We start from the raw sequence: 23,991 nt of genomic DNA on the forward strand, positions 1-23,991 counted from the left end.
TGGGGTTTTTTTGCAACACCATAACTGGAAGATATCACTGAAGAGGACCTAAAAGGTCTGTATTTTATTTGAATTTAAACCTTCACTACAACCAAATATTTTCACAGACGCTTTTATCCAAGTCCAAAACCGTATTAATTATTTATGGAGTTTTATTCTCTTTGAGTCTCCTGAGTAAAGATAGCTTAATGCAAACTATTTTGAAGGTGGAGGTATTATGGCAATGCTCCGTAGCAGTGAGCATAAATAATTGGCCTGAGTCAGAGTAACGATTGAATAACTGCAAAACTGCACTTTGAGTCTATTAACGAGAACCAAGATCCAACCACTTTCAGATTCACTAAAGCATACAGCACAATACAGTACAAAAATATCAAGAAATATGCACATTCTGATCTGTGCTCCAGGGAGTGAGACAGTGTGCAGTGTGTGTGTATATATACATATATCTATCTATATAAGTAGATATAGATAGAGATATATATATGTAAAGCAGGTACAGCCAAGAAACGAAAGAGGTTGATATTCTTATGGTACATTCAGGAAACAGTTGGTTAAGTCAAATAACATTGTCTAGATTTTTCTTAACTCGGGTAACAACTAAGTATGCACTTGGACCCAAGGTGCCTCCCAAGATCCTCTCAATTACCAAAGTGGAGAAGGTAATAGGCTCATGACTGTTACAAGGGTTTAGTACACAGACAATCCCAACTGGAGCCACTAATTAACCAAGGACAATTAATGGTAAGGCAGGCTTTGATAACAGATTTCTCTGGATGTTGTTATACAGGGGAAACCCAGCAAACCCTTCCTTCCCTAAGAAGCACGGACGCTTTTGCAGTATTAAGTTACCTTAACATATTTTGCATACATCTGTTCATCCAGAGGAAAGCTCTGGACATTTCTCTCATCTCTGGCATGGAAAGTACCTAATTTAATCCATTTGTTTGTTGGATACCTAGAAAGGAAACAATGGAGTCAGGTATGAAACGCAGGAACTCACTGTTTAGATATTTGCCCAAGTTTCCTCTAATGCCTTTCCAGAGAAGAAATACATTTTGTTCTTTCCAGCTGCAAGATAACAGCAATGTTGCCAACACAAAACCTCAGCAGGACCTCTTCACATACTTTTAACTGTGCAAGCCTTTGCTTGAAGCACAAAACCCCAGACTTGATCCAATTACTGAAATTCAGCCGCTCTACAATGAAGCCACCCCAGATAAACAGTGAAGGACCCAACGACAGGTTGTTTTACTGTAAGCCAGCAGCAGAAAACTGAGCAAAGCAGAGCTAAAACTACACAAGAGACCAAGTGTTCAAAGTCTAACCCTACATGCTTTGGGCACCCAAGAAGAAAGGGAATTCTTCTGATGCACTGTGGGAATGACTGCTCATTCACAGACCAGAATTACCTGCTCACTTGTGGGGGCACAACACTGCCTAAATCATTACAAAGCCACCCTCTAAGCAGCCATCTGGCCAACCTGTAACACTCTTACCTCCTTCCAATTTCTCAATGGCATACTACTTTATCTTTTAAAATAATTTGTGGGGTTTTAGGCTCAGCATTGAAGACAGCTCAAACCATGTGAAAATGGTCTGAATGACATAGAACAGGACAGCCCACAACCTCAGCAGCATTCTGCAAATGAATTTTATAATCTGCCATCCACTACCCAGCTACCCAGAATGATCTTTAATACAACTTTATTCAATTGTTCCATTTCTGTCATAAGACTGAGCTCCCCATTCTGAATCCACTTAAAAACACATCAAGTTCCCTACAGTGCCAATTCTGCTCCTTCATTGGTACTTGCCAACAATTTTTCCTTTTAATTTTTAAGGTGGCAAAGGAAAAAAAATGTCAGTAACTGATCATAAACACACAAAGAGAATCCAGGTGACTTCACAATACATTACACTTTGCATAATAACAAGCATACACAGAGCATGCTTAATAAACCCTTGCATCTAATAATTCATTTTTCATTCAGAAGGATGAGTTTAGATAACATACCTGTCACTGATTGACACCAGAAAGTCTTTAGGAGTGGAAGAGAATAATTCATGATTTGCAATGTCAAACTGCTTTACTTGGACTGGTTCACAGAGCTCAACAACAAACCTTAAAGATGAAAAGAAAATATTTTATTAAGAAGAGACTTTTCCTTCTACAGTTACAATATTCAGCCCTTTACCTCATTACCACATCCTTCACTGGGTATAAACAGGACACTACAAAAATGCCATACAATAATAATCTCTAGTGATATTTTCCTGAACTTCTACTTTAGTAACTCTAGGTAGCATTTGCAGCTACAAGAGCATCCATCTTGTAGTCAAAGGCATCAAGTCACAGAACTAAAAACTAAGGACAGCAAACGTAATTTAAATGCCACCTGAAATACCAATTAGGAGATAGTAAATTCTGAAGACCTGTCCTACTATTATTTTACAGTCAGGGAAATAAACAAACAATCTTTATTTGAATGCTCTAGTGCTTCATCTGCCATAAGATAACTATACAAAACTTACACATATTAAGGTAAATAAAAATACCACCTTAATGCTGCTTCTCAATACCAAAGATAGATTTCTATAGGAGACATAATAAACCATCTTGTGCTAATTCTGTCTCAGTTCCTCAAGCACTCATTCCAAGCAGTGACACACCAAGGTCAAGTCAGTCCCACAGGACACATTCAGTCCCACTGCAATGGAAAACTATAATCACTCCAGTCATGAAAGTAAACCTCAGGAACCTACCAGATTTTAGTACTGCAAGGATTGAGCATATAAAGGTCCATGTTTTCCATCAAAATAGCTGAAGTGCTCTGTATAAAGAAAAAAATTTGTATTTTAAATTGCATGGTAGATACCAACAGCATCAAGGATTTTTCCCCTCTTTCCAGAAATACGTTAAAATTAGGTTTGTAGACTAGTACCAAGTTTCACAAAATTCTAAGCAAGGTAATATCCAGGACACAGTATGCCATACTACTTTGGGGCAATCATGGATTATTTACTATGGTGAGATCTTTAATACAACTTCGTTCAGTTGTTCAATTTCTGTAATAAGACTCTGCTCCCCATTCAGAATTCACTTAAAAAGACATCAAGTTCTCTACAGCAATCCCTCTTAGAAAAGGCACAGATCACTATTTACGTCCCATTTTTATAAATCAAAATCCCAATAAATCCAAACATAAAATCATCACAAATCAATGTTCAATTTTAAGTGCACTTTGTGCTACTTGTTGCATAGCAGTACATTAAAATAATGCACACTAATAATTAGTAAATGCTTACCTTTGCCTCTGGATTTGCTGCCAAAATTTTGGCACCACACTCCACAGAGGCATAGTTATTCCTGTTTTTCTGGACCTTTTTAGTGGAATGCTGCCCACCAACAGCAGAAGGGTGCATTGACTGACCTAGGAACAAGAAAATATTGCTACTATAACAAACCACACAAACAAACAGTATTTTCACTCTCAGGGAACTTCTGCTCACTGCTTTTATGTAATGAAGGCTATTAATTATGTAGTTCTAGCAAAAAAATGAAGTTCCAGGCTGCATTCCAAATTGAGACAGTCTCGCTATTCAGCTCTAGTACAAGATGACAGTGGTCTGTATTTAGCCCAAACTAATGAATCCTGAACTTACTCTTTTCTTTCTCCACTTCCATGACTTTCTTCTTCCATTCATCAAATGTTGGAATGTCTCCAGGGTCCTTTGGAGTTATTACTGATGTAGGGTCAATTTCTCCTGTCTTCTTAAAGTCTTTCTGCAAAAGAAAGAACCACCGATTGTGAATATTTTTCAGTACCAACAATGAAAACAAAGATGAACCTCAAAAAACAAAGCATGCTCTGATCAAGTCAAGGGCACACACATCATTTGCACCCATGTTAACAACTCAGAGCCAATGTAATCAAGATAATAAGCCAGAAAAAACATGTGATGATTTTCTCTCAGAACTACAGATTATTTCACTGAAATACTGGCAAGTTTTGTGGCTAATACAGTTTAAATAAAATGTAAGCATTCTGTCTCTAACACCAGCATTTTCTTCTCAGTTTTTGCTTTTCCTCTTCCTAATGAAGAAAGGTTTCCCTGTAGCAAAAATCTTTAAACATGAATGCTTGTCATGACAGAATTCCAGAGGCTCCCTGGAATTTCTGAACATCTCAAAAACAGCAGAGTGATTAAACATTAAAGAAACTGGTTTTTAAATATCTCAAAGAAATAAAGTTTTGGACTTGCCTGACAAAGCAGCAACCCTGTTAACTAAACTATATGTTATTCCATTTCAAATCATAACTCCTTTGTACAAACATATTCACACCACCAGACGTGTGAAAAGGTTTTGGTAGACATTTCAAAAGTAGAAGTTATTTTGTAGACAATGTTTTAAAGGTAGTTCCCAAGTTACAAGTGACAGTTTAAACGTGATCCTAAAATAGATAAAAAAATGGTATTGCTGTGGCCTTGGTCATTCTTAAGATACATAAGAAACAGAAACTTTAGGAAGTGCCTCACAGTAAGAGCATGCAAAAAGTCATACAGATAAGTATAAAAGGCCAGACCAGCTACATATCCCACTTTAACAGGGGCCAAGTAATACCTCTGGGACAGAATAAAAACAGACCAAATACCTTTATCAGTGGTGATAACCTAAAGGAGGACTTTAGGCTCCTGTGTGTCCTGAGGGGATACCAGCACTGCTTACCTCCCGTTTTAAGTTCTCTGAAGCATTCAGAGGAGATTTTTGCTCATCCGCCCCCTTTTCAGCTGCTGAAACTTTTGACTCAAACTCAGATTTTGTCTTCTTTCCCTTGCCATGTGAAGATGAGATGTTCTCTATATGCTGGCCTGCAAGGCTGAAAGTTTACAGATTGTTAGGATCTATAAAATCAGCCACATGCAATACTAAACACACACACACACACAAATATGTAGATAAGCAAGCACATGCAAATGTTTGTTGCAAAGCCAGCACAGAAAAGAACAACTACCTTTAAAGTATTCAGAGTCACAGCCTGTTTGGATACTCACCTCTCTGGTGGACTGACAAAAGAGGAAGGCTCACTCTGAGTGTCAGCCTCAAGAGTCCCACCAATATCACAGTCAGGTTCTGACTGCTCAGCTTCACTAGAGCTGACTACAGGGATATCAGCATGGGAATTCTCTATTGCACTGAAGGGAAACAAACAACATGCTTTTTTAGCCTTCTGAATAATAATCACCCAGAAAGTTATTTGTAAGTTTTAATAGAGCAACAGTCTCACAGAAATAATTAAGAATGAAGTACTTGTGGAATTGCATTCTCAGCCATACCTATGAAAGAACAGAATTTCTTTTTCCAACCTGTTTGCCCCAGAAAGGAATTCAAAACAGGCTTCTCATCTCTCAGAACTCTCATCTAACATCTTACCAAACACTGCAATGGATAATTCTTCCCATCATCACTATAAACTAACAACAGGTTCTTAGTTACCTGGCTGCCAGCAATTTTCCCTTTCAACAAAGGAAACAAACATGAGACTGAGTTTCCCCACTACAAGCTCCTCATGTTCCCAAGTCAAGACGCAGCAGTCAGAACAGAACTGGCTAAAACTAGAGGAGAAAAGCAGGGAGAAAGGAAGAGGGGAGAAAAGTAGAGCCAGACAGACTTCCTATTAGATTGATTGAAAAAAAAGAAGACTTTTTTGCTAATGTAATAAAAATCAGGCAACCAAGCAGACTATTATCCAAGCTGTACCAAAGCCCAAACCAGCTCATCTGCCCACTGTTTTACCTCCTCTCCCCCAGAAAGGCTGAGCACACCTCATCAGACAAATCCTGAGGCACAAACCAAAAAGCCTCCCATATGTTCTTTAGGAATGATGGAATGGGTGGGGAGAAGAAGATGGACAAAGAGTAACTTTGAATTGATAAACTGAATGTCCTCTCCTCTCCAGCACAGGAAGGACTTTCATGCTGATCCAGGCTGCAGCCAGAGCTAAGTAAAAGCTTTACTCTGCCTTCTAAATTTCAACATAAGCTTTCTTTAATGTAAGCAGCAAACTAGGTTAATCCAATATCATGACAGAGCTGCCAAAACACAAACAGCACGTCAGCAACTCAAAAGAGGATCTTTTTGGTTCTCTGACTGCTACAATTATCAACAGAAGCAGCTGCAACCAACCCAGGGAGACAATTTTAGTATCTTTCATATGATAGATTTCCTATGGTATAGAACGAAAAACCTCAGATATTCAAGACTTTTTGCTACATAGCAAAATCTAGCAAACATTATGAATACAAGAATTTTTTAGCTATAAACAGTGAGTAGTTTCCCTGAACGCCCCAAAATGCCCCCATCTGAGATGCACTATTTGGTTCTCCATGTAACTCTTTACTGCCTAATAAGGCTGACCATTACACTCAAAACTGAAAAGCTCCACATATGCTCCATCTCAGCGAGTAGATGACAGTAAGAATAATTATCAACTGAATAAATTATGGGATAAGAACAAACTTAAAAATACCTTGATCTCAGGGTGTACCTGACTAGTCTCAAAGTAACTAATTTTGGCAGAAGGTGAGCCTCAAACCTATAGTGTTCCCTCTCCTTTGGGCTCCTTGATTTGTCAGTAGCCTTGCCATAATTCCTAAAATGCATTATTAAGCTTACTTTGCACAGCAGGTTCTTTACTTCCAGACAGAAAGAGCTCAGATTTTTTTCAATAATTTTTCCTCAAATTAGATTTAAGTAGAAAAGTTACAGTCAGTGCTGTTCTAAAAAAAGATTCGCTACAAAGTAAAAATTGTTTGGAATAAAATTACTTTCAGAATATTTTGACTAAGAGGTTCTGCTGAAATATGAGACCAGTAACACCTTGGAGAGCTGGACTTTGTTATACCAACAGGAATCAGGATCTAAACCAGGAAAAAGATAAATGTCTGAAGATAACAAATGCAGCTGTGTCTTTTTAAAGGTCTTGTTTAAATATGGAGCTGGACCACAGCTTGTTTGAGTATTAATCTGTACAGTAAGTGACCACCTATGACTATAGAAAGCTGAACTGCAGTTTGAAATAATGTATAAACATGCTTCTCCTCTACACCAGTTCTGCCCTTTCTTCCTGTAAATGGCACTGGTGTCACATCACCACTGCCCAGCATTAACTCATCCATCAGGTGCTCCAAAACAAGTTTCTATTTTCATTCGTTTCAAGGCTTCAGAGTTCACCACTCCAGTATTCCCCAGCTATGACACCCAGACAACTTCCAACAATTACCAGACACCAAACTGAATGTTTCAAAGAAAATAACATCCTGTCTCCTTCTAAGACTTGACAACAGTAGAGCTTACAAGATGTTACATAAACAAATCAGTGGAGTAGTCAACAAAAGCTATAAAAAGAACAGGCTGAAGCTACATTCCAGTTTTGCCTTATAAAACCTGAAAATTTTGGAAGACTTCCAATTAAAGACACTCCTAAAGTACCAAAATGTGTTTAAGTGTTACTCTGGTGGACTAGGAAAGATGAACCAGCAAACAAAATTTCCATACCTTTTCTATGGTAAAAAAAACCTGAATTTGATAAAGCGGAAAAACTGAACTCTTAAAAAACCCAAAACACCAAAGACAAGTCTACTTCATTTTTAATGTGTTGAATTTTTATCTAACAACATAATTAATCTTTATCAGCAGTCAGAACAACATAACTTCCCTTAGCACACATCAAAAAGCCCAACAGAACTTAGTGAAAATCCTTGGAAGTATGCACACATGAATTTCCATACTACAGTTCACATTTGATAGCACAACATCCCACAAAAGGGAAACAAAATGAAGTACATGGACTCCAGAAGGCTGCCTGCAGCAGAGGTAGCTCTGCAACACTCTACTAAGTACTAAAACTAAACTGCCTTGACTGCATTTACATGAAAATTTGGTATTTTGTCTCTTACTACCAGAACTTGAGACTCTCTAAGTCCCAATACAAAATTCTGCAGAGTTCTTCCTTAACTGAAAGCAGAGGCCACTGCTGAAGCAGCCTCAATGCTTGTTGACACAGATGTGAAAACACATTTGTGAAGGGCAGAAATCCTAATGGTAGAGCCCTGAGGGCTTTTATAGTACAGATTATCTAAGGACTTTGGCTTTTTTTCAAAGCAGCAGCTTAGAAACTGATCATGGCAATAGTATTCCACTTCCTGCAAGCACACAACTGTTTATCCACACACTGAGTAAATGGTGGCACACTCCATTAGCACCAACACCATCAACCAGCAAAATCAGCAGTCCCATCTTATCCCTACCAAGCGTTTTAACAAGAGCAGAGTAAGTAAGTGATATTCTCTCAAATATTCTCTCAAATACCAAAACAACAAAATTTAAAGAGCTTACTTGGGCTGTGAGACTGGAGGTATCTCTGAGGTAGGTGAACTGGAAGTGTTTTCAGTGCTTGGAACTATGCTGGAGGAAGCTGCATTTACATCTACTGAAGGTGGACTCACAACTTCAGACTGGATTGCTTCACTTATTTCTGTTGTCTGTAAAACATGGCAGGTGAACATACATTTTTCAATACCTAAATAACAAAGAATTCATACAATAACATCTAGCATGGAGTTTTAACAGTTCAGTAGTTCATATTTCTATCAGAAATGAATCTTCTTTCTTCCTAAAACTAGGTGGTATTCTGTGTTACTTTGGGATAGCTGCACTACTCTTCTTTAGTCTGCAATTATCATGTCAAAACATTAACTGGAGCAGGCCTGTACAACAGCTTCTGCAATGCTTTCCTATAGAGACAGCCACAAGAAAACCAGCTTGAATATTGCAGCAGCCAAAATAAACATGTCCTATTTGCATGCTCCATTACAATAAAAATTACTGTTTTCATCCTAAACTAAATTTTGGAGAAGGCTTTCAATTTTATCATTTCAAGACAGGGCCAAAATGATTTAAAGTCTATTCCATGCTGTAAGGGAATAAAGAGATAAATCACTTTTCACTTCTGAGAGTTTAGTAATATTGAGTCTTATTTATTCTAGGTCTTCAGTTTTCATAAGCACACTCAAAATAAGGCTTTGTAAATCTGAAAGAGCATATAACCACTGAAACAGGACAGATTAACTCTTACAGCAAAAAGAAATATTATTGAATACAAGTCTCTTGTCAAAAGCCAGATTATTCCAAGTCATCTAACTGAACATGAAGTGGTCTGGAAGGTTTAACAGAATTAAACACCCAAACCATGAAATAAATTTTCTGAAGAATGTCCTATGTATGTTGTCCTGTAATCTACAAAATAAAAATACACACTCAAATAAATCATCTTAAACAGTGGGCTTTGTAACATTTAACATCAAGCACTGACTTAACAGTATCAATGGCACAGAGCTGAAACACAACCCTTTTCCCATTTCAACAAAGGAAATGAAACTGATAGAAGTCATGAAAGATCAAAGCTAAAATGGACTGCTATCATCACCAAGTTTGATTTATACAAAAAGAACTCAGAGAAAAGACTTTTTATGTTTTATTTATAAATAGACATCCATACCTACAACATCCAATTTTAATTTATCTCGGAAAGTTTTTTTAGTCACTACCTACAAATACTAAATTACTCATTTATGCACATGAGAAATGCAAGGTCTGTTAGCTCACACATTTTCTCTTTCACTGGAAACATGAGTCTGACAGCAGCCTTTTGTACAGGTGAAATGTGATAGATGCTTACTATGAACTTTAGATAACCAAAAAGAAAGACTGAAATGCAAGGAGCATTTGAAAACTGTATGAAGACAGTGAATGAAATAAAAGCCTTGCCTGGTCAGATTTTGTCAAGTCATTGAGCAGCTCTTCCACAGAGTAACTCCGTATACTCGAGTCTGCCTGCTCAGGCTCCAGTCTAGGACCAGCCTCTTCACCCTAGAATATTAAAGGTAAAATAACAGTAAGTGTGCAGTAGGAGGAGCTTCCTCTGGGACAGACTGAAAAACAGCATTTTTCCACCATCAAAACATCAAATTAAGCTACCTTCATCTTCAGAAACACTGCCCACCTATGTTTAAAATCTCATCTGCACAAAGACTACAGCAAGTTAAAACAATTCTTCACTGAAAAGACCATTTTAGCATTGTCTTAAATCATTCCATTTGTTTGCTAAGTAAAGTTCATCATTCTGCTGACTTCCCACATTAACAAATCCTCCCTTATCTCCTTGCTGCCCAATAGAGGAGGAAGAAAAAAATTCTAAGATGACTTGCATCAGACAACCATTAGAAAATAACACGTGGCACATTTCAGTTGTAGCACTCTTATCAACAGAACCAGAGTAATTACACAAATCTGCCAGGACCTTTTAAAGCAACCTTCTCTGCTACAACTAAAAAACTACCATCAAGTGCAGTGAATTCACAAAATAAAATATCAACATTTGAGGGAAAAACAGTTTTAAACCTACCAGACTAAAACTAGCAAGAAGTTACGCTTGCCCTTTAAACCTATTTAAGCTGTGACTACGAAATATGCAAGTTATTTTTGAGCAATACTTTAAAATACAGCAAGAAACGTGGCAGAAATTTACACCTACTTTGTTTAATAAGGCCTGTGTAAAACCCTGTGGCCAAATACTGCAAGTGCTAGTGTTCAGATCTAAAATGGGCTGATGTGCTATACAACACTACATGATAATAATCTGAGCGAATTAAGGCATCTACTGAAGAGCAGAAACTACAAATCTGAGCTGACAAACCTTAGAGGCAACTAAGCAACATTTTCCCCCAAATATTATTAGCTCACATCCCAGTCCCTAAGATGAAATAGCATCAATGGCTGGAAGAGACAACTGATCTAAGGCAAACTGATCAAGGGCTGCAGAACATTTCTGAGCAGGACAGCTCCAGCAGCCTAATTAGGAGTAATAGACACTTGCTTAAGATTTCTCATACACCCAAGAGATTTTCTTTAATGAGGAAAAACAACAGTCTAATGTATTAGTTTTCACATCTTTGGGTTTAAGTTCAGAAATCTGCTTAACAATGGAGCCACATTAATAGAATAAAAGGAAGAATGTTGCAGAAGAGTAGGGAAACATACACCAGTGGCATCCAAGTCTCAAAGCTTACTTAATCTTTCAAGTATTATTACATCAGATATTAAATTCCAGCAGAACATTTTTTCAGGCAGCCAGAAGAACAGGACTTGAGTGCTATTTGGCTGCACAAACTGGCAACAAAAAAGGTGGCTATCCTAGTTGTTGAAATGCTCAAGAAACCTACAATATTTAAAGGATTTTTTTATGGTCAGGCAGCTCTCCACTTGAATCAGTTACAATGCTCAACACATATTTTCCAAGTTTGCTGTGGCATACAAATGCTTTCTTGGAATGAGGAACATGATTAGGACTACTACAGATTGCTGGAGGAAATGGGAAAAGCAATATATCCATACTACCCATGGTTAGAAAAGGACTGATTCTTTACCTGGGTAAATAAAAAAATAAATGCAATTAGCATGACATTCTGACTCAACAGCTTGGGAACTCACTATGCAATGCAGTATGAAGAAACTTGTAATGAGTTAATCAGGGTGGGACAATTACACAATTAATGTGCTGAGTAATGTAAAAATGAAAGGGACCACATCTTATTTATTACACCTTTCACAAACATATTTTAGCCTTGTTAATTTTTATTTAACAGAAGGAATACGAAGTGATAAATACTGACTTAAACCAATTATGCTTAAATCTTCTATTTAGGATAACATTCATCTGTGCACTGTTTTTAATACAACACAGATGTAACTGGCAAAATATGGCCTAGACCTACCCAGCCCATCACCTCCTACCGTGGGCTCTACAGAGCCACACACTTTTCCTGATGTCCACTTCCAGCATCTGGCATCCAAATAAAACAAACAAGCCACCACTAGTAGCTTTACTATTTATTCCTTCTCCTGCCCCAAACTATCCACCTGAATTGTTGCATAACAGTAAAGGAAAACAAAAACTTGGAAAGAAAACATCATGGTTCACAGAGAAACTGAGTATACTGAACATTTTGGCCATGAAGACCCTACGAAGAATCTTATTTTAAAATTTAGTATCTAGTCAGACTAATTAACATGATGCATGCAGCATACCTTTTCCTGGACATTTTCATCCTCACTAGCCAGGGCACAAGCATCACCTGATGCATATTGCACTGCTGATGAAAGACTGTCTTTACAAAAGACATTCCAAACAGGAAGCCTGTTAAAAAAAAAAAAAAAAAAAAAAAAAAGTGAAAAGTGTTGATTTAAAATGAAATTTTAGAATTCCTTCAGCATTATCTCCCTCAATCTTCTTCAGCTGTTCCCATGAGGCATCTAAAAAATATGCATGTACACTTCATGGATACTCATTCATAAAATCCCTTTGGGGATTTCAAGAAGTTAGCAACAGAACATGCTACAAATTTACTACTTCTAAAAGAAAAAAATATAGCCAAACCAGCTACTGGAGTGTCACCGAATGACAAAGTGAAAGCTGACACAAGTTAGGAACAATTTGAATCAACTATATCCTTTGTTACATAGCAATGGAGTATTTTTAGCAATAATTGTTACTAAGCAAAAACCTAAGCCACAGACTTTTAAAAAGCTAAAGCTCCTTATTTCCCTGTATAAAGCATACCTGACAAGATTCTGTACAGTCAGCATCATCAAGCACATTAAAGAAAATTAAGAGAAAGTAAGAGCACTAAAAAAAAGGCCCATATAAAACCTCCCATGAGATTTGTTTTGTCTTTTTCCTCAAACACCACCCTTGGTTGTCAGTAGAAATGGATTTATTTCTTTAGAAAAGCAGTCATCACCTATACAAACACTTGTACCAGAACAGCATCTTTTTTCTCTTATCATACACAGTCCCTCCACATCCCAGAGAGCATCTTCAAAGTGAACCATTAGGCTTGGATGGCCAAAGGTTTTCATGCTGATTCCAACTAAGTCCAGCAGAACATGAAGCAAACTGAGCTTTTATGGAGTCTTCAACAATACTGGAACATCAGTTATCCACCACTTTAAACACAAACATTTTCCATTCAGGAAATACTGTTTACATAACAATCAGGTGATCAGAACGACCTCCTGTGAACCCACACCAACATCATCCTGCACCCTGAATAAAAGAGCCACCTTCTCAGAGGAGAGGTCTACAGCAGAGCAAAATCTGGATGCAGCAACCTTATGAAAATAGCTTTGAGAAATAAAACAGCCTTAACATTAATCCTAACAGTAAGATTATTAGTAGGTTATGATTCACTTACACAACTGGGATCACTCCAGTGCTTGGAATTTGAATTACTAGCTTTCTTAAAAACTTGAGTATCAGCTTTATTGCGAAGTATATGCAGTGTAGACTCCTCCACCAAGAAGGAACCCATGCAACAATGGACCACAGACAAGTATTAATTTTTTTAAAAGTTTCATGCATGTATATATATGAAAATATATATACAGTCCCATATATATACAGGGACCGTCAGCAGGCATCAGCCACTCTAAATGCAGGGCTCCCACCACCAGAAGAGACAGGGGACAAGGAACTTGTGGAATCTGACATGCCACTATGGAGATGGGCAAATAAGGTGCCCCACATCTGTTTCAGCCCCAGAGCACATTAGTAATTTATCTTTGAAAAGGTAGCACGTTTCCTCTGCACTAAATTAAAGCCCTCAAGTCAGGCAGAAGCAGCCGCAGTTACTGGAAAACCTTTAAGAACTGTCTGTAAGGTACAAAAACAGTAATAACCACATATTGTAGCAGGTACAAAGTCTCACATCTCAGGTGAGAATTAGACATATGTTTCTCACACATCTTAAACTGTCATCCCATCATGTAGTTACCTGTTTGTATTGAGTTTTTCATCACACCTCTGTCCTACCCTATGCACATTTTAGACCATGAGTGAAATGTCACCAGACTTCTACAGCCTCACTACCTAGCTCCCCCTTGGAAAAATTAGTTATGCAAATACTTCGAGTCATTTATATTTCTGAAAAGCAGTTTCAATAATTTCTGGGTGAAATACTCATGCTCTTAATTCTAGTATCTCTGACCTCTCCTTACAGATGTAAGGATTCCCTGGTTCTTCCTAAAAATACACCAGATACATCAAAAATTACACAGAACATACTGCAGCTCATCCCACCCCTTCACTACACAGGCACACACATTTGTTTCCTATTTTGCTTCCACTCTTGGGGGCATCTCGGGTGAGATGTACAGAACAACAGTAACTCTTTCAATGCAGAAAAAGTAGTATCTCAATGGCTGTGAATCAGCATTTTAAAACTCAAGGTATACCCTCACAAATGCATTAATAATTGCTTTCATATCTGCAGTCACAAAAAGCACATAAGGCATATATTTCTTGTCATAATATACTGAGAGATTTCATGCAAGAAATGAGGCTTTATTGGCACATCGACACAGCTTTTACAAGAATGCAGTTTGGCAGCTCAGATTTAAGCTATTCTGACATAATCTGTGTCCAATTTGCATATTTTCCAAAATTTTTCTTGGTCTACTCCCCAACTCCAACATGATGCCTCAAGTCTCCCAAAAGCCCTCCAAGCTAGGGAGGGGACAGAGAATTCATTTTGAGTGTGTGCATGCACCCACAGGAAAACCTGATCCCTACTGCAGCAGAGCATGCAGCTTGCAGGATGTATCACTCAGCTACTGCTAGCAAGCTCTGACAGAGCACTAAGAACACAAATCCAGTGCGACCAGCCAGCCTGGGAGAAGTCAAATTAATAATCTTATCAAGACCACCTGCGGTATTTTTTTATTTTTGACTTTTAACATTTTGTATATTAATTTAACAGGCTTCTTTTAGCTGAAAGGATGGAGCACATAATAAAAATACATTGCCAAATGGCCTAGCACCTCTGTGGACCACGAAAAACAAAAACAAACAAACAAACAAAAAAAAATCAACAACCATGAGAATCTAAATGTTAATTTACAGAGATTAAAATTCCCCTAGGGTTCATTGAACTTGCAGTGTACATCCAGTGGAAGTACAGCAGCTTCAGCATATGCTAATCCATCCTTCCCTTTCTTGTGACCCAGGAACAGAATAGTAACACTGACTCAGAACCAAAAAGACCTGAAGTCCAAATAGAGCTGGAGATCAGTCACTAGAGATGCTGTCTCAGGTCCAAGGCAGATCTTCAAATGAAGAGATTGTCCCAAACATGTAACCCACAGTTAGTGACTTATGTGAATACAGCAGTTTTCAATAGTTCCATTTTTGTAAGCATGACTCAAAACACCACCTGCTATTAAATCTCATCAAGAACAAAGACACTTAAGCATGACTCTTTGTCCTATCAACGCCGTTTAAAAGCTATTTTCTCTAATACATTACGAACTTTCCAGCTTAATGTGCACAAACCCAAAAGCAAATGCTACAAGCTCAGGCAAAGCAGCAGGGGTGGGTGGGGGAATCTTCACTTTTCTCAGGGCAGGCTCATACTTCCACTGAAGCAGAAATGCTGCTCACCCCTATCTGAATGGTTCACTACACTCATTGCTACACAAATTGGCCATGGTCTGCTGATGGCTGTTCTGCTTTTGAAAAGGAACACACTGAAATTCAAAAGTGCAGGTGGTTTTGAAATTGCAGAGTAGGTTTCATGTGAAAGACCATCCACTTCTGATTTGGCTGAAACTCTTTAATTGTGAAGGAGGCTGCAGAAAATTGTCAGAGATAGTGAAACTATGGGTAACTGTTTTGACAGGCATAAAAGAAAAGTAGAAGTAGAAAACAATCAACTGGTAAGAAAAACTCATCATAAAGCTTACAGCTAAAAAAAAAAAATCCAAAATATGAAGGGGAGTTTTTCCACAATCTGATCTTCATGGAGAGAAACAGCTTAGGCTTTCCTTTCCAAAGACTTCATACAACTCTGACACACAGCCTCAGTTCAAACACATCTGTCCTCTACATGATTAATTTCAGAAATTCACCCCAAACAAGACCTATTTCTGGACACTGGAGAGTGAAGCTGTTCAGAACAGTTTACATTTGACACTTGAACACAGAGGAATTTGAAGCAAAGGGAAAATAAAAGGAATTTATCACCAGTGTACTGATTCCAAGCCCTTCCTGCAGGCACAGGGAACAGTCTCCCTCCAGGGTAATCACTGACATATCTCAGAGGGTTTTATTACCAACAGGTGCAGATGTGCCAGTGCCCAACAGCTCCAAGGGAGAATGAAGATGTCACTGTCCCTGCCACGTGACAATTTCCTACTCCAAATATTCACACATCAGTTCAGATAGGCCTGTGCAAGAAGAGGAGGGCAGGTTTTGGACCTAGGGGTAGAGAGCCAGCAGAGGTACCTGTTTGCTGAAGATCACCTTCTTCATTACAGAGTAATTGACTTAGATTGATGAGGTTAAAATGATAAAAGCTGTGAAAGGACAAGGAAGACAGGAAGACACCTTCTGCTTTGAACGAGTCCCACAGGTCTGTGACTGCTTTCACCAGTAAATTGTCAAAGAGAAAAAAGGCTCTGCAGGAATGAGGAGCTCAGCAGATCCCCAACCAAATTCTCCAGTCAGCAGGAACCTGCCTTGCAGCCACTGGCAGCACAGGAAAAACAGCAAAGGGAGAGAACCCTCACACTCTCTCTCTCTCTCCCCAGCAACTTAATGGAATCAATCTTCTCTCTGAACAGTTCAGCCAGGGGGACTTGCATTTAAAAGGGCCTGCAGAACAAAGTAAATGTCATGGAAAATGAAGACCAGGCTTTTAGGACAGTGACATTATTTCAAGCAGTCACAGGAGGAAAGCTACTTGCAAGACACTGAACTGCTGCAGCACAATCTCCCCAGACACAATGCTCATTTCTGCATGTGAAGTGGAAATACATCTTGATAAATGCAAAGAAGAACCATTAATCATCTTCAATACAAGTGAAAAAAAAACCCCAAGCAAAACAAAGCAAAAACCAAACCACTCACTTAGAAGCCATTTATTACCACAGAAGAGCAGCATGCATTACTAAGATAATTTTAAAAAATTATGATGGCTCTTTAAGGGAGGAAAAAAGCTGAAAACTAAACTACAGATCTAGACCAAGCAAGGATGCTGCCAGCGAGGCACTAATATCACCTCATTTCCTACCACTAACTTGGTTCACATGCTTTAAAAAAACCAAACCCAAAACATTTGAAATTGGAGCATTTTTTGCAAATCTTTTACCAATCCATGGTATTTTGCAATTAGGTTTTTAATATCTTGCCCACACATTGCAAAGAATGTGCTCTCCAAACAGTTTTTTCACTTACTCAGTGGAGCCAAACACAAAGATACTTCTGACAACACAATTTCATAGCTGCATACAATGAGATTCCAACCACTGGTTTAAATTAGGGCTTTCAGCATTTTAAATGCCATTAGCATGCAAAGACTGCAAAAGGTTCCAGGAGCACCAGATATTTTATCAGATTTAACTAATTTACTGCCTGAAGGGGTTATCCTGCATCTCCCCTTCAGCCACACAGAAATCTGCACACTCTGATCTCATCTGGAGATTGTGGATACATTCCAGTAAGTCCTAAGGGGGGGGAAGAAATTCAGCATTGAGCCAGGGCATACTCAGATATCAAATCCAAGAAAACAAAGGGACACTACTTGTTCATGACTGTCCACTGTTGTCCCAAGTTAAACTACAGAAATCAAATTCATTCCTTGCTTACAGTGCTCCCAATATTATTCCCAGCCTCTCCTGGAAAAGACTGCTGAGATAACAGCACCTTCACAGGACTCTGTGACCGTAATAGAGACAACCTACATTAAATGGATGTTCTAATGTAACACTGAAACAAATACAAACCTCTTCTTTCTTGAAAGGAGTATCCAAGTGCCCTATTTCAGGCACTTAAAGCAGGGCAGAAGTCACAACCCACAAAAGGTGGACTTCTGGAAGCACTCAAAGTTACAGGCAGTTCCTAGTGATTCTTGGAAACAGACTTCTGCAATACTGAATGAAGATTACAGCTTATGAGAAGCTCCCTGTGTTCTCAAACTCTGGTTACTTTCTCTGATGCAAGAGCCTGGGGAAGAGCACACATTCCAGACAAAAAACCACCATAAAACCTGATTCCAACCACAAAGACTATAGGAAAACAGCAGAACAGCCATGCACTGTGAGCAAGCTTTAAGGCTTTTAGAAGTTGTAGTAACATCTGACTTACACACCTTTCAAGATTTCCCTCACTGCCTAAATCCGTGAGTTTGTCTACACAGGCACAGCAACAGCAGTCCCAGAACCAGCAGCTGCTCTGCACCAACTCCTCATGCTAAGAACTCACTCCAAGTGCAACACAACACAACAGTGCTAAGGAGGGGAATGTGACCAGAAGTTTAGCAACGTGAATTTCACCCTAGAACATTGTAAAGCTACTATCACCTGACTCCCAGATATTGTATATTGTAATTTTAACAGGCTTCTTACCTGTAGGAGATTTCCGTACTATCTTAATTGCCATTTCAAAAGCAAGTGAAGCCAAGTCATTGCCACTCCTTTGTGCACCTGAGCTAAGTTTTGAACTGTTGGAACCTTTTATTAATATTCCAATCCAGTGTGTCATTCATACCAGCATTTTCACTCAACTCAAGCAAAAGTTCACCCAAGCTTTGGGATGAGTTTGTCTGTTATAACAGCTCAATATTTCCACCAAGAATTACAAGAATGTTTTTAGATTTACAGTTCTAGTTTACCCTGCTCTTGGCTAAAAAGGGCATGCACACCCAGGCAGAGGGATGTAGCATCTCCTTAAGACTTAACATTAAAAGACATTGTATATCCTCCCCTCGAAAGAGGCACAGAACTTCCCAAAAGCTGGATTAGTAATGAAAACTAAAGACAAGGAAAAAACGACTCTGTACAAGATTCCCAATAAGAACACCAAAGTGGAAAGGAACTAATAGCAGGTTAGAGAAAGGCATTTCAGAAAAAGTTCAAATTAAGTGCTCAAGGGAGGCACACTTCATTGGCACAGGCAGGGTCTTCTACATCAACACAGCAACCTCATGATGGGGTAGAGGCCACTTTAGTACACCATTTGCATAACAAACAAACTTACTTGAAGTTTCTAGGACAAATCTTTTAGAAGATACTGCATGAAAGCAGTTCACTGATTTTCAAATAATTTTAGAAGGTAAATATTCAATAATTGATTGAGCCAGCCAAGCACTTGTTTTGCAGAAGACACCAGAGCCCCTGCTCACATTCACCACCCTCAACTTGAGCAGGCTGTAAGCTGGGCAGATTCAAATTTCATTTTTAGGAGTCCAAGAGTTCCAGTGCAGCTTTTGTCCCAGCCTTAATTACAGAGCAAAGACACTTCCCAACAAGATACTCCATACCTAGGAACATGCTTTCCATTCTGAAATCAGATGCCTGGAACAACAGTTCTGATTATATGAACTGTGCCCAAATAATTTCATTTCTTCCTGCTATGAAATGCACACGCACAGTGCTCATTTTAGTATCAGCCTTCTGAAGAGATTTAAGTACACAAGAGGAGAATCACCAGGTAAAAGTCTGAGCACCACTATGAGCAAGTTACACTTGCAGTCCTATCCAGATCATTCGGGCACTCTAACAGAGGATTTCAAAGCTAAGAGGCACATTACACTGGAACAAAAGCCTCTCACTCCCCAGCTCTACCACTCCCACCTTTCTGTTATTAACAGATGCAAGCTCTAGGTTTAAGCCAGAAGTCAATAATGAGGCAAATAAACATTCAATTAGCAAAACCTCTACTCCTGTGATCCCTAATGTGGTTTGCACAGCTCTCACCTGTGCAGCAGGATCACACAGTAACCCCAGCGATGCTATCACACTGCCAGTACAGCACCACGTTCTTCAGAGCTCCTCTTGCATTATAGCTTTCAACAAGCACATCTTCAAAACTGGACAAGACTGAAAATGCAAACCCAAACCAGAAATACTTGCTCTCATTAAAATTCACATGAATCTACACATTAATAGGTGGGAATAAAAAAGAGTATCTCTTTCCATGGTACTTGTGTCTAGGCATGATTCCTGGCCATGCCACCCACCCAGTCTGACCGTTACAATTTTCAGGGTGCACTCTCACGGTGGATTCAAAAGTCAGAGCTCCTGGGCCAGGGGTTTTCCATCAAAACCAGCACATCTTGCTGCTAAATCACTTTGGCACAAGGCATTTCCTGATGTAGGATACTCACAGAGTAACAACTAAGGATCCTGAGGTGCACATGCACTTATTGCCATCTTCCTTTTACTCACAGCTGTAAACCTAAGTAGCAGAGTTAATAAAAGCTAACTAGGTCAGGATATGCCAATGAACTTTCTGTGATAGAAAGAATCACAGAAAGACAAATTACTGTACACATGATTTCTTTATTAAACTCACAACTAACGCTCTGGAAGTGCAGCTCATGGCAGGCAAAAGCTGATGTCAGAACAATCTATACAGGTTACTCTTCAAATAGCTGTCACAGCTGGTCTCACTTCAGACACCACTGGTATCCCACAAGCTTCTCACTCTACTCCACTTACCCAGCTCTGTATATTGTCAAACTACAAAGCACTCCAAGTCTTAAATGTATTTTTTATATTATAATCATCCACACAAAGGGATTAACTGAGGCATTAAGAAGACCTCTGTAAATTCAGGACAACAGGAGTCATTTGTCACGCACAGTCGAAGCTCCAAACTGCACAGATGATTATTATTTTTAGAGCACTACATTCCTAAGCCATACCTCCATCAAAAGTATTTCCCTAAAGCCATGCAGCCATCCTGCTCTTTTGAATCTTGGAACAATCGTGTTGGCTCAGGTCTGTCAGAGCTGTGTCTGCTCCAACTTCAGAAAGCCTCAAGTACTGATAACTCTGACCCTGCCTTCCCAAGGAGCATCACTTCACCCTGATGGAAAAGGCACTAACAACCCCCTACTGAAGTTTCTGCATGGTTGTACATCTAGTACACAGTCACATTTTTAATGTACAGGGTGACATCTTCCAGTTAAAGTATCAAATCAATTGTTTTTCTCAATCAGTACTTCCCCATTGAACAAACTTCCTTAAGTGAGCTTGAAAATGCAAGATCAGAGGTTTAATAAATTCCTATTTTAAGTTTAGTTTCAAAGAAAGACACAACGTCTACCCAGAAATAAAACAAAGCTCAGGTAAAAAATAAGAAAAGGGAGTCCAAACAGCCCCAAGTGTTCTTTCAGGAACTGTTTTGTCCAGTGTTTTCTTCCCTGACTTTTGGGGTTGAATTCAATCATCTGTTGACCACCACCTTCACCTGTAAGGAAAAATTTCCCTCCTACTAGCACTAAATTCTTTGAAAATTACATTTCAAAACAACTAAATTTTAAAAAAGCCAACATTTATAACACAAATCCTTCCATATGCTATTTGAAGTTTCTTAACTGCTTAAGTGAACAAAGGTGCTGATTTTCTTTGCAGTAAAAAGTTAAATAAATCACAACTTATATATTCCACCAACAATGCAGGAACTAACTGACTTCAAGACTTTCTAATTACAACTCTGACATGACTACTGAAATTAAAAGAGGTCCCAATGCTATCCTGCAGACAGAGGATTTAAAACTCTCTAATGTGAATTCATAGTTGGACAGCAGACTAAGAAACTGGAGTTGCATCCCTCAACATTTAAATTAATCCACTGGCTCCTAATCAAAAGCAGCCACTGAGCAGGGTGAACACACAATGTGAACCTCTTTTTTTTAATTTGTAAAAGGTTTGGGATACTCCAGCACAAACCCTGAGATCAGTTAAGACACTGCTTGAAAGAACAATCCCTTTTGAAGAGTCAGAAAAAAAACAGTTCCATTTTTCTCCTAACCACGCCAAAGAGGAACACAGAAGTTGTCAGAGATTTACAGAACAAATATGTTAGTCCAACAAGATAGCTGAATATGATATTCCTTCATTAATAGGGAATAGGTGCTTGAACTTTTCCACAAAATCAACTTCTGTCGAAACAGCAGACTAAGAACACAGGAACAAAACATCAACCTGACCACCTATTGATCATTAAGCTGAGAACACCTTCCACTAAAATTACCTGGAGGAAGGAACAGAGTATCAGCCCTCCAGGTACTCCAACCAAGAAAGAAAAACTGTTTTCCTAATAGAAAACAGTTCTATTAGGAAACTAGTTGTCTAGTTTCCTAGCTGGACAACTAAAACCTTCTGCCAGAGGAAACTTAGTTGTCCAAGGAGTAAAAACAAAGCTGTCTGGAGACAGTTCCTGAGGCTCACAGCTCACTTGATCAAACACACATAGCCAGGAGCTTTTTTTTGTTTTAAATTCTGCTAAATGTTAACACAGCAACCGAGTTTTCAGGCACTTTTTAGATTCACTCTTGTCTCTAAAAACCAAAAATGTGATGACACAAACCAAACCTGCTTCAGGACTGTTCGAACACAGTAACACAAGCGTCAGCACCAGATTTGCAACTGATTGTGTGCAGAGAGATGCCTGGGCTCTCCCTCTTCATCTAACTGCGAGACAAGCCAGCGCTTCAGGATAATTTCTTTTTTAAAGTAGGCTATCTGGACAACTTACAGGAACTGTACTGAAGGAATACACCAAACCGTGGCTGTTCCATTTGCAATATTTGCAGTTTGCTGTTCGAGCTGGCTATCAGTTCTCAAACAGTGACTCACCAAGTTCAAAGAGGGCCAAAGTTTAAGAAGGTTAGAACTTACCATACAGAAATATATTCTACTAATATTTGTGTTCTGGTAAATGTCATCTCGTAAGGAAGTTTGAAAACAAAGTAAACAGGAGATGCTGGAACAAAGTACAGTTGAGGTAATCACTACAAAAAGTGTTGTCAAAGGCATAATCAATGCAAAAATAAAAGGGTTTGCTGTGTTGAATTTAGCACGACTCCTGAGAGACTCAGAAAACGGATTTCAAGAATAAGGCACGGCGATTTTTCAGAGGATAGTTTCAGCCTGAAACTGGGAAGGCAAAGATGCCTCCGGCAAAAACACAGAGAGGCAACACCACCACAGAGGTAACTCTGAACGCCGGTGTGTGTGTTCAACCCTCCCGGACAGCGCCACGGCACTGTTACCGCTCCCGACAGAGAATCGCCCTCCCGAAAGCTGCACCTTCCTCAGGGGAACACAGACACTGCCAGCACTAGCACACATCCCGCTCTGCCCAAAACCAAGCCCCGTCCCTCCCTAGGCTGCCCAGGGAGGTGTGGGGCTCTCTCCCGAGGCATGCAGAGCCCAGCCGCGCTCCCGTGTCAGCCTGCCCAGGTGACCGTGCCCGGGCAGGGGGGCTACACCGGATCACTACAGACTCCCTTCCAACCCTAACGCTTCTGTGACTCCCCAGGGCTCCATCCCCACCGGGCGACCCGCGGCTCTCCGCATCCCGCCCAGCAGGCGCGGCCCGGGATCCCGCCGGCGGCGGGGCTGAGAGGCCGGCACTCACCAGAGCAGCGCGCCGAGCAGGAGGCAGGAGCCCAGCGCCAGGGGCCGGCGGGGCGGCTCCCTCATCGTCTCCCCCGTCTACCTGTGTCGGCCGGGGCGAGGCGGCGCATCCTCCTGCGGGCGGCGGGAGCGGCGGCGCCGGGCTGGCGGCGGGAAGCGCTGAGGGAACGGCCGTTGTTGCGCACGGCCCCTCCCCGCGCGCGCGCGGCCGTTACTGCCCGCCGGGCCGCGCCGGGCCCCGCCCCTTCCACCGCCTCACGCGCTGAGCTGGAAGGATGCGCGTCACCCGCTCCGCGCCGCCAGCCAATGGCCTGAGCGCTCCGCCAGGTGGCCCCGCCTCCCGGCCCCGCCGATTGGGCAGAGGACTTGCCTTTCCCCGCCCACCCAAGGACCCCGCTCTATGAGGTGTCCGCGGCAAACAAGCCGTTAAAGGGAAATCGCCATAG

General features: G+C 40.0%; 1 protein-coding gene across 4 annotated transcripts in view; it reads right to left on the reverse strand.

The window, feature by feature from the left end:
• The window catches only part of SUCO (SUN domain containing ossification factor), a 38,814-nt gene extending 15,035 nt beyond the window's left edge, over positions 1–23,779 (reverse strand). For 3 of the 4 annotated variants that reach the window (XM_085068452.1, XM_085068453.1, XM_085068451.1), the window contains exons 1-11: positions 23,547–23,779; positions 12,152–12,260; positions 9,833–9,934; positions 8,402–8,547; positions 5,059–5,199; positions 4,733–4,883; positions 3,667–3,787; positions 3,310–3,434; positions 2,767–2,834; positions 2,018–2,125; positions 853–958 (exon numbers count right to left, since the gene is read on the reverse strand). In XM_085068452.1, the coding sequence (XP_084924578.1) occupies positions 853–958; positions 2,018–2,125; positions 2,767–2,834; positions 3,310–3,434; positions 3,667–3,787; positions 4,733–4,883; positions 5,059–5,199; positions 8,402–8,547; positions 9,833–9,934; positions 12,152–12,260; positions 23,547–23,611 (1,242 nt within the window). In that variant the 5' untranslated portion in view covers positions 23,612–23,779. The remainder of the gene's footprint in view (positions 1–852; positions 959–2,017; positions 2,126–2,766; positions 2,835–3,309; positions 3,435–3,666; positions 3,788–4,732; positions 4,884–5,058; positions 5,200–8,401; positions 8,548–9,832; positions 9,935–12,151; positions 12,261–23,546) is intronic. The other variant, XM_085068454.1, reaches the window with a different exon arrangement.
• Positions 23,780–23,991: the final 212 nt, after the last annotated feature.

This window comes from Lichenostomus cassidix, chromosome 8 (genome assembly GCF_008360975.1).
Source record: "Lichenostomus cassidix isolate B80296 chromosome 8, HeHo_3.0, whole genome shotgun sequence".
NCBI lineage: Eukaryota > Metazoa > Chordata > Aves > Passeriformes > Meliphagidae > Lichenostomus > Lichenostomus cassidix.